This window comes from Notothenia rossii, assembly GCF_949606895.1.
Source record: "Notothenia rossii genome assembly, chromosome: 4".
Classification (NCBI taxonomy): Eukaryota; Metazoa; Chordata; class Actinopteri; order Perciformes; family Nototheniidae; genus Notothenia; species Notothenia rossii.
The window spans coordinates 88,808,075-88,819,733 of NC_136902.1; the positions used below are offsets into that span (position 1 = coordinate 88,808,075).

Sequence of the window (11,659 nt, forward strand, 5' to 3'; positions counted from 1 at the left end):
TGTCAGTACGGTTCTCCATGTTTGTGATTGGTCGAATGCTCCAGATACCACCCCTTTCATGTGAACGCGCACCTAACTAGATAGGACACGGCTGGCTTGAGCGAACGAGTTGATAGCCAGCGTTGTAGGACAGTTTAGCGAGACCGGCTTTGTTTTGGATTAAGTAAACCGGATAACTCAAAACATATCCAGGATAGGTTGAACTAGATTCGTAGTATACCCCCCTGGTCGGGACCAGGTTAGGTTTCAGGATAAGAGATCAGTCTATAAAAGCTCCGCCTATCGACCAATGAAATCTCTGTGAAAATGACGTCACCATTTGTGGATGACACTGTGGAGCTCGGAGCTCGGATTGTGAGAGGTGCTCTCAGGCGGGAGAGGACAGAGCCATATAATAGAAGGCGGACAGGTCCGTTCTCTCTATATGGCGCTGGGAGAGGATATTCAGGGAAAGAATAATAAACCCTTTGGCTTTCCCTGAAGAGTATTTGTATGAAAGATACAGGTTCTCTTCAGAAGGGCTGACCTATCTGTGTCAGCTCCTCGAGCCATATATTGCTAATGCCAAAAATCGGAGTTGTGCCCTTACAGTGCCGCAGACTGTATGTATTGCTTTGCGATACTTTTTCTGTCAGCTGAAGAGAATCTAAGCAAGAATAGAGTCTGCATGGCTATACATAAGGTCAAACATGCTCTGACAGGGCTCGCAGAGTCCTTTATTGTGTTTCCTGGCACATGTCCCACGCAGACGATCAAAGAGAGATTTTACAGCATGGCAGGTATGTGATTATATCATTACAGTGAATGTTGTTCCTATGACGTACACTGTTGTATAATAAATGCAGCCTACCATTTCATAGGGTTTCCCAGGGTGCTTGGATGTATCGACTACACACACGTACCGATCTCTGCGTCCCTGGGAGATAATGACGGCGACTATGTAAATCGCAAATCCATCCACAGCCTCAACATTCAGGTAAATCTTGCACATTCACTAGAACACACATTGAAGTCTGGGTGATTAAAGGAAATCACACATTTAAATATTCACACAGTACATGTTTCACACTTTTCACACTTGGACTATCTTTATCTATTTATTACACCTCCATTCTGTACAAACTGTGAAGTCCACTGAGACAAATGTAACATTTGTGATATTGGGCTATATAAATAAACATTGATTGATTGATTGATTGATTGATCTATAACATGGGCTCATTGCAAATGAACATTAATGCTACACTGACTATGATGCTCTTATTGTGGAAGTAGGCTTGTTAACCCCAAATGCTTTTGCAGGCCACATGTGACCACAGGTGTGTCATCACCAGCCTTGAGGCAAAGTGGCCTGGGTCAGTTCATGACTCGAGGATCTTTGCAGAGTCTTCACTGTCTCACAAACTCAAGCAGGGTATGGCAACTGTACATTCTTATTGTTTTGTGCTTCTTAAACTGCCTTTTGTGTATACTTATGGAAATGTTCCTTTATCTTCAGGGCTCTTCAGTGGAGTGGTGCTCGGGGACAGGGGTGCCTGCCAGCCATTCCTTATGACCCCGTATCCTGACCCTGGTGAAGGGCCACAAACAAGTTTCAATGTGGCCCATGCCAAAACCAGGGTCAGGATCAAAATGACCTTTGGAATACTAAAGGCCAGATTCACCTGCCTGCGGGGGCTCAGTGTGGCCCCTGAAAGAGCGTGCCGCATCATAACGGCCTGTGTTGTGCTGCACAACATCGCCACAGGAGTGGGCCCCTCCTGCAAACCCCCAACCTCCTGATGTGGTAGACCCCATCACCCTGGACTACCCTACTGGCAGGGCTGTTAGAGATGCAATCACATTATTATTTGCATAATAAAAAAAATAACACAGAGAGAGAGGCCTTGGGTAATTTATGTTGGTTTTTATTTTCTCAGCCAGTCTTGAAGGAAAAAGAGAAAAAAACATAATTTTGGTTAACCTTTTCTGTAAAGACAAAAGGGATTTCACTTTTAGGTATCCTAAAAGAGAAAGGTCACCTTATGCCCCTTTCATTTGACTTGAAAATAAATGACCGAATGTTACACAATTACCTGTCTTTCGCTTTCCAATTTCTCCACTTCCAACTTCGCTTAATAATAATTTGGATGAGTAGGGCATTTAGTTGTATCGTTTGGGCATTTATTTCTATATTTTGGACTAGGGTCCGTTTGTGAAGGGCCCTCACAGAGTCTGTTTCAGCCTGAAACACATATATGTTGCATGGCTCACAGCAAGAAAGCTGACCATTTTAAACTTGACTATACTTTTACATTTAGTTTCATTAATGACTTGTCGTGAGGAGGGCCTAGATGTGGAGGGCCTAGATGTGGAGGGCCTAGATGTGGAGGGCCTAGATGTGGAGGGCCTAGATGTGGAGGGCCTAGATTTGGAGGGCCCAGGCTGCGGGGGAGGAAGAGTTCCTTCTTCCCGCAAATTGAGCCAAGCAAAGATCTTTTCAATAGAGAGTAGTTATTTATAACCTGGTCGGGAGCAGGTTAGGTTGCAGGCTAAAGGCCCTAACACACCAGGCCGAAATCGGCCGTTTTTGTTAGTCGGACGACGAAGCGTGCCCTGTCGCCCAAACTCAATTTGGTGTGTCCCGCACCGTCGGCCGTGACACGCCTTATTTGGCCTTTCATGGCCGACGCATGTTGAATCGGCCGTGCGTCGGCCACAGGCAGTCGGACAAAGAAATCACTCTGATTGGCTGTTCAGCTAGCGAATCAGTGCATGAGAAGAGAAACGGTTGCTTGAGAATGTCTTCCACAAGCAACACTCCAATGGCTGATAGCTCCAGTACCGCACGAAACATGTTTTCGATAGACGAGAGTGAAAATGGAACGCACACGCTATTTGTTGTTTGTTTGTTTACGTAGACTGTTCTTCTTCTCTGTCTTCCGGTTGTTGCCTCTTTTGAATAACGAATACACACTACCGCCGCCTGCTGGTAAGGAGAGTTATTGCCACTCACGCATGCGCAGTCTGCTAGTTGGCCGTCGGCTAAAGTCTTTGCGGTGTGTTCCAGTGCGACTGTTGGCCAAGAAGCAGGAGATGTGAGGAGACACAACAGTCGTGTTCCGTCGGGACGTGTTCTTTGGTGTCAGTTTGGGCAGTCACCAGAGAACTCGCCGACGCTGACGCCGACTGTTGCGTCGGTGTGTTCTCCTGCGTCTTGGCCATGTGTCGCACTGGAACACACCGCAAAGACTTCAGCCGAGCACGTGCCTTCTTGAAGCGTTTGTTTAGGTCCCTCACTTCGGTTTCACTTCTCATGCACTGATTCGCTAGCTGAAGAGGCAATCAGAGTGATTTATTTGGCCCGACTGCCCGACCCGACGCATGCGCATGCGTGCGTCGGCCATGAAAGGCCATGAAAGGCCAAATAAGGCGTGTCACGGCCGACGGTGCGGGACACACCAAATTGAGTTTGGGCGGCAGGGCACGCTTCGTCGTCCGACGAACGAAAACGGCCAAAATCGGCTTGGTGTGTCCAGGCCTTAAGAGCTCAACTCAGTGTGTGTGTGCCGTGTAGCTCCCTCCTGTCAGTGGAATGCTGCTGCCCCCATGTGTTTAATGGGAGGTGTTGCACGCAGAAGGCTCCCTGAAGGAATTAGTACAAAAAGACATTGATCACATAACCGTGTGAATTCATAGCCTGAACCGGTGGGATGGCCAGCATCATCATCATCATCATCATCATCATCATCATCATCATCATCATCATCATCATCATCATCATCATCATCATCATCCGTGTGGAGCTTCAACTGAGGTTAATAGGATGTTTAATGTTCTGGTAAATGTCTGCTTGCCTTTAGTCTCAGGTTGCGCTCAGCATCAGCTCTCAGGTAAAACTGTGGTCAATTCAAATATTCAAAGGCTTTATTGTCAGAGGTTGAAGAAGTACTTAGGTCTTGTACTTAAGTAAAAGGGTTAAGGTTAGTGTAGAAATACTCTGTTACAAGTACAAATCAAAGGTTACTCAAGTAAAAGTACAAAAGTATTAGCATCAATGTATACTTAAAGTACCAAAAGTAAAAGTACTCATTCTGCAGATCACTCCATTTCAGAATCATAAATTAAGTTCTGAAAGCTGGTAAAGGTGCAGCTAGTTTTATTTACTTTGTAGACTGCAGGGTAGCTTGTGAATTTACTCCAGGTGGAACTAAAGTCTTATTTAAGAGTTGATTATATTTCACATCATTCATCATTCATCGCCTATTGCTGTTCAGTACTTCAGATTGTCCTGAAGTACTTCATTCTTCCACTAGATGGCAATGTTGCGTCTCCCTCGCTGTGTTTCAGAACTGAACTCAGTGTGTACTTTTCTATTTGAGGAAACCTATTTTGACCCGTGTACACAATTATACTTACCAGTGTTGGAACATTGTGTGTGTGTGTGTGTGTGTGTGTGTGTGTGTGTGTGTGTGTGTGTGTGTGTGTGTGTGTGTGTGTGTGTGTGTGTGTGTGTGTCAGACAATCCTGGCATGACACCGTGTGTGTGTGTGTGTGTGTGTGTGTGTGTGTGTGTGTGTGTGTGTGTGTGTGTGTGTGTGTGTGTGTGTGTGTGGGTAGTTGTGTGTGTGTGAGTTTCCACCAGTGACACACCAATTTGTGGATGCGGATAAATGTCGTCTTCAATTACTGAACGTCACTTGCAATGTGTGTAGACGCATTTCTGGTTACACAAATTTGTACATTTAAACACACACACACACACACACACACACACACACACACACACACACACACACACACACACACACACACACACACACACACACACACACACACACACACACTCACAATAAGAGTGATCAGCAATGTGAATCTGCTTGTACTTTATTGAAAATATAAGGTGACACATTAAAGGAAAATGCTTTGGTTTAACAGAATTTGGTTACTTTGAAAACACATATCATTAGGAATAAGCTTTATTTTACACAAAGAAACAGTTTTAATACACATTGTAGTTATTTAACAGCAACATTTATCCATTCTAATTTACCTGCAACTAGTTGGTGATACATCATTGAGTGTGTGAGTGAAAGTGATGATCTGAAGGGAACTACACGCTGTGTTGAGTAAAGATCATAGTTGTGCATGGTGGAGCTTAAATTGAAAATGATCCGATAATTAGAAGCTTTAGATTTGATTCAAAGAGGCCCCATTCTCCTTTTTGGTTTTTGTCTTTCCTGTAGTGTGTTATATAGATGTGTGTGCATGTAAATGGTCTGCAAAGGCTAAAATCCCTGTGGTCCCTTCTCATTTGTTTACGATAGTGACATCACTAACACTTGCGCTTCTATTGGCTAGCGCTCCAACACATTGTACGTGATAGGCGCAAATATGATCACATCACCCTCATCCTTAAATCTCTACACTGGCTCCCCGTGGAACTGAGGATCGAATTCAAGGTCTCCGTCTTCACCCACCAGTGTGTCCATGGAACTGCCCCTCCCTACCTCAAGAATCTCCTCACCCCCCCATACCTCCTTGTGGACCACCCACTCCAGCAACTCCAACCTCCTCAGACCCCACAGGACCAAGCTCCGTACTATGGGTGTCACGGTCTGTCTGTGTTGTGTTTTGTCTGTCTCTGGTTTCCTATTTCATTTTGAAAAGTGTTCGCCCCCATGTCATGTCAGTGGTTCGGGCAACTCCAGTCCCTCGTGTTCTGTCAGGATCCGGGAATTTTAGGACTCAAATGCAGTTTTAAAAAGACAAAAAAGGTAAAAGGTCTAGAAACAAAAGTGTGCTTTATTTAAAAGCTGATAAACAAAAACATGGCATGAATCGAAAACATAGATAGCACAAGGTAGCATAAACACATAAAACTGACCGTGACCAACATGGAGGGAGACAGGAGAGACTAACAATGAAGCGACATGGAGCACAGGGGAAGACAAGACTAAATACAAAGAAGGGTAATCACAGGATAAGACACAGCTGGGCAGGGGAGGCAGAAACACAAGGGCAACAGGTGAACACAATCAGACAATCAGACACAGGAGGGCAAACACAGGCCGTTTCTCAATCTCGAGGAATCTGGCTTCCAAGCCAATATTTCAAGGATGCTACTTCATCGAGTGCCGCCGAAGAACTGTTCCAATCTCCAGTATACTTGGAATTTCACCGAGGCCGCGTCCTTGGTTTGGGGGTAATTTCGAGGCTGCACATGGATAGACTTCATGTCCTTAAAATCCCCACAATGCTTTGCGCATGGACACATTTCCCCAGATCTGTGGCGGAAAATGTAAGGCGGGACCTCTCATATGACGCACACTTGCACACTTGCTAGCCTGTTCCACTCTTCGTTTTCCGAATGCCAGGAAGGATTCTTGCCTAGCTTCTGAAGGAAGTGACTCGGAAGACATGTGCTACCAAGCAAGCATCCTCGCGATTGAGAAACGGCCACAGAGACAGGAATCAACAGACAAGACAGGGGGTGAACACTTTTCTAAATAAAACAGGAAACCAGAGACAGACAAAACACAACGCAGACAGATGGTGATAATGGGAGACCGGGCCTTCTGCTCGGCCGCTCCCAGTCTGTGGAACGCTCTCCCCGACCACATGAGAGCACCACAGACCGTGGAGGCTTTTAAAAAAGGCCTCAAAACCCATCTGTTCAATAGAGCCTTTCCCTAGACCTTTGATTTATTACCACCCTTTTATTTGATTTTATTTGTTTGTTTTTTATTGCTTTTTATTAATTCTACCGTGTTGTGTACTGTTGTACTGTTCGTGCTCACTGCTTGTAGCACCTCGGGATTTGAAGTCAAATATGAAGTGCTTTATAAATGAAACCCATTATTATTATTATTATTATTATTATTATTATTATTATTATTATTATAGGCTAAGGGGCAGGACATCTCTAAGCGGTTGACCAAAGAGCCGGCCAGCTAACCAATCAGAGCAGACTGGGCTCTGGTTTCAGACAGAGGGTGAAAAGAGGTGCTGCAGCACAGGCAGTATGAGAAACATAAATAGCTCTTTGAACATTAAAACATGGAAACATGTCACAGTAGAGACACTACATACTGATATGAACCCCAACCATTACACACACGTTGTAATTCTGAAGGGTCCAATGCAGATAGATCACACATTCAAAAGGGAATTACGATCTTCATTCACAACAAAAACCCTAATCTGTCACTGTTTCCTTCCTGGCACTGAGGCTGGTTGAATAGTGGATGCTCCGTTTGTTTGCTGACACAATTAGGATTTATAGGCTGAGAGGCTCAGTGATTCTCAACGAGAGCAGAAAACCCTCCGCTAGTCTCCTTAAAGCTACAACTGCAAGAGGCTCCTGAGGAACATTGATAGGCCTCTTAACTTAAGTCTCCTCTGCGTCCACTTAACCTCTCAGACCGGAGAACTTCAGAGCGTTGCACTGAAGCTCGATGCATTAGCGCCAGGCAAATACAGATACTTAGTCAAACACTGAGTACGAGCTTTGAGTATGTGCATTTGTAGACTTCTCCAACATTCAACAAAAGTTATTAGATGAACTCCTAATTTGCATAATTAAACATTGAATTTCAGAAAACTTGTAACACAAAAAGTAATTGTCTTAGTTTTCAACAGTTTGTTCCCCTGCTCACTAACAGTGTCTTATATGTACTTTTACTATAAGTCACTTTAAACGATGTTTTATCAAAATCCGTTTCATTCTTAGCTATATTTTGAAAATGTTTAAAGATGGCTTTGTTCTTCAATTCTTAAATGCCTGATTTATATGACATTTGAATCCTTATAACAAAGTGAAATGTTATTGCTTTCTTCATCTGTTGACAATATTTTTTCTGATTTATGGTGTGATACGAATAAATAAACAAAATCCTCTCCGTGTCAACAAAATTAAACAAGAATTTTGGACCTCGCTTTATGTCAAGATTTCTGTTCTGAAAACATATGCAAATGACCACTTATTTAACCGGTTAAGGCCGGCGGGGCTACGGGCTTTTTTTTCACGAAACTGTGTCTCAGGGCTTCTTAACATTTAACGAACTATGAATGTGTCATACCCACCTAACGGAAATAAACTCAGCTAACTGACAATAGGAACCAATTTTACCGAAACCAAATTTCTGGTTACACATATTTTTACATTTAAGCAAACACACACACATACACACACACAAATACATGCACACAAACATGCACGCACGCACACACGCACGCACGCACACACACACGCACGCACGCACGCACGCACACACACACACACACACACACACACACACATACACACACACACACACACACACACACACACACACACACACACATACCATGTATACATCACTTCAAGGGAAATTACATTGACTTACATGTATTTCCTGGAGACTTATCCTAACCTTAACCATAACCAACACATGCCTAACCCTAACCGATTCTTCACCCTAAAATTAATGACTCCCCTTATGGGGAACTTCATTTTGTTCCCATAAGGGAGGCCAGTCCCCACACGTGACTGTGTAAACAGATATAGGTCCCCACAAGGATGGTAATGCTAGTCCACACACACACAAACACACCCACACACACACACACACACACACACACACACACACACACACACACACACACACAAAGAGTGATCAGCAATGTGAGTCTGCTTGTACTTTATTGAAAATATAAGGTGACACGTTCAAGGAAAATGCTTTGGTTTAACAGAATTTGGTTACTTTGAATACACACATGAGGAATAAGCTTTATTTTACACAAAGAAACAGTTTTAATACACATTGTAGTTATTTAACAGCAAAACAACTTTTCCATTCTAACGCACTTAGCACAGAACTCACGGTATAAATACTTTATTACTTATCGGATCTGCACAAACAAGCTATCAGCTAGCAAGCTGAGATTCCACAGATTCACAGAAATATAAGTTTCATCACAGCTTTACAGCTGCAAAAAGGGCAAATATGTCTTACCTATGCTGTTGTTCTGATCAAAAGTTGTGTTCAATGGCATTAAAACGATAAAAACGCTGCTGAAGGTTAATCCATAGGTTAATCCAATGTGTCCGTGTCACTTTGAAATGATTTCTGATAATCCATCTTCATATTTATGGCAATAACGGAGATTTTATATTAATGCTACGATAGCTACAACCCAGCTTCCGATTTTGGGCATTCTGGCTACGCATCACTCTCAATCCTCAATGGGAAATGTTTGGATGGATTTTAGGAACTTCCCCTCGGTTCTATTGGCTCTAACGGTTCAAAAGAGGTGTCAATCATCAAAATCGACCAATGGGTTCCAGAGATAAATCCACCCAAATGACCCCAGAGGTGTTTTTTTCTTTTCTAAATCTCTCTAAAAAGGTCACATGTCACTTGTTTTGGATCAATCTTGATACAGAGTACTTATTATATGTTATAGTTTGGATTCCTAAAGCTTCTAGTCTCCTAACCCATCATTCAAGGATGGTTTTAACTATAAGTAATGTTTTCTTTTTGGACGGACACTATAATTTTTTTTTTACTATGTTCAATCTGAATTTACTTTAAAATAAAAACATCTATATTGATTCTGACTTTTCTAAATCCAACTCACAGGTGTATCATTGCTTTGAGAATAAAGATTATTAATTTACCTCTTTTAGAAGTGAAGATATAGTCATTTGTTCTGGGAATGTCATTTTTGAGCCTGAAACCTGAAAAACAGGCTCGGGGGGCTCAACAGGTTAATAAGATATTGCCTAATTTGCATATTTAAACATAAAGTTTGAGAAAACTTGTAATACAAAAAAGTATTGTGTTAATGCGACTCATCAACCAGGGAAGTTTAAAGGTGATATCGATTAGGTAACAAAATGTCCCTATTCAGCTATAGTGCCTTTAAATACTCTGAATGACATTTTTAAACTCCTGCGTTGAAGGTGCTCGTTCGTCTCTTCATCCTCATCTCTGGCGCTGCATGCACACACGTAGAAACCTGTGAAAACACACAAAAAGAAACTGCTATTAACACCAGCAGGCACACACTCTGCATGAGTGCAGAAACAGAAACACGGATTTCTACAGTTCACAAAGTCAGAGTTTAATCATGGAAGCAATCAGTGCCACAAGTTGTCACAGGGATCAAACATGTGTCTTGTATGTTGTCAACACCAGATAGATTATACAAACATGCATTGGATTGGCAGTGAGTGGGGGGGGGGGGTGTACAGTGCATGTGTAATTTGTTTCACTAGATGCTCCTTTGCCCTTTACTCTCATCCCGATCCCTAATAAGCTCTTTACTCTTTTCCATGTAAGACAGTTTGACATGTCACATATTAGTTAGTGGTTGTATAAAAACATCGTCTTAGATCTCCTTTTTTGTAGAAACTTAACACAAACCTCGTCTTAGTTATCATTTGAAATCATTTATCGCAACTTATTTCCAATCATTCTTAACTTGTGCAAAAACAATTCTGCAACTTTGTAAAAGCAATCCACCTTACAAAGACATGTATTTCAATGTCTAAAAGGAAAGGAAAGAAGACCATTAAACAAGAAATACAAGTGTTCTGTACCGTTGTTTACCTTATGACACTGACATAGTCTGTATGCCATCAAGAGAAGTTGTTTCAGATCTGTTTTTAAATTAAGATGGACCTATCGTGCTATATTTGAATAATATATTGTAGGGCTATACCTATTTAAGGTATATTTATACATTTTCTTTTTCAAAATACCAAAAAACTAATCAAGGCTCACTGTGTGGGAGAGAAACACAGGGATTTGAGTCTTAGCAGACCATTTACATGCACTAAAATCTATATACACTACACGACTAGAAGTTGCACTGCAGAGTAAGATATAAATTGTTTTTTTTGTTAATAAAGGGCAGCGGGAAAGAGTCTTGATTTGATTTTGGTTCTAGGGTTTATCCAGATACATGGAGCTGATTAACTGAACGCTGCTTCTCCAAGTTTAGGTTTGACTCTGGGTCAGAAAGCAGACCAAGATGGTTCGTAATGTTGCCGAACATTGGACATGTCTTTTGGCCCTTAACCATTCAGCGCTTCATGAACCTAGCAGAAGTATTTTGAAGTCTTGGACGGACAGGAAGCCGGTGTAAAGACCTCCACACTGGACCTTACACTCCTTCCTCTCCTTCCTCTCCACCATCTCCTTCCTCTCCTTCCTCTCCACCATCTCCTTCCTCTCCTTCCTCTCCACCATCTCCTTCCTCTCCTTCCTCTCCACATCACCCCCTCTCCCCCCTCTCTCCCCTGATGTGAAATGTTGACCCTGTGGCTGTGTCTCCTGTACTGGATTGCCTGCCAAGCTGAATAGGCCCGGGGCATCGTGTGTGTGCATGTGTGGGTGTGTGTGTGTGTGTGTGTGAGTGTGTGTGTGAGTTGTGAGTGTGTTGGGTCACGGCGTGGGGATAGGTGTGTGTGAGTGATTGAGGGTGACAGCGGCCCTAGCATTAGGGGCCCTGTAGCAGATTTCGTAGGCCTGTTTAGACGCACTAATCTGGATTTACCCGCAGCGGTGTGTCAGCAGTGATGCAGCCACCCTGGACCTCCTACAGAACACACACACACACACACACACACACACACACACACACACACACACCACACACACACACACACACACACACACACACACACACACAC

General features: G+C 42.9%; 1 protein-coding gene across 1 annotated transcript; it reads left to right on the plus strand.

The window, feature by feature from the left end:
- The first annotated feature begins 258 nt into the window (after positions 1 to 258).
- On the plus strand, positions 259 to 2,034 carry LOC307037174 (putative nuclease HARBI1). Its single transcript, XM_079677952.1, has 4 exons — positions 259 to 779; positions 861 to 976; positions 1,303 to 1,414; positions 1,499 to 2,034. Exons 1-4 carry the CDS (start codon positions 605 to 607, stop codon positions 1,780 to 1,782), a joined length of 687 nt encoding a protein of 228 aa, XP_079534078.1. The 5' UTR covers positions 259 to 604; the 3' UTR covers positions 1,783 to 2,034.
- The last annotated feature ends 9,625 nt before the right edge of the window (positions 2,035 to 11,659 follow it).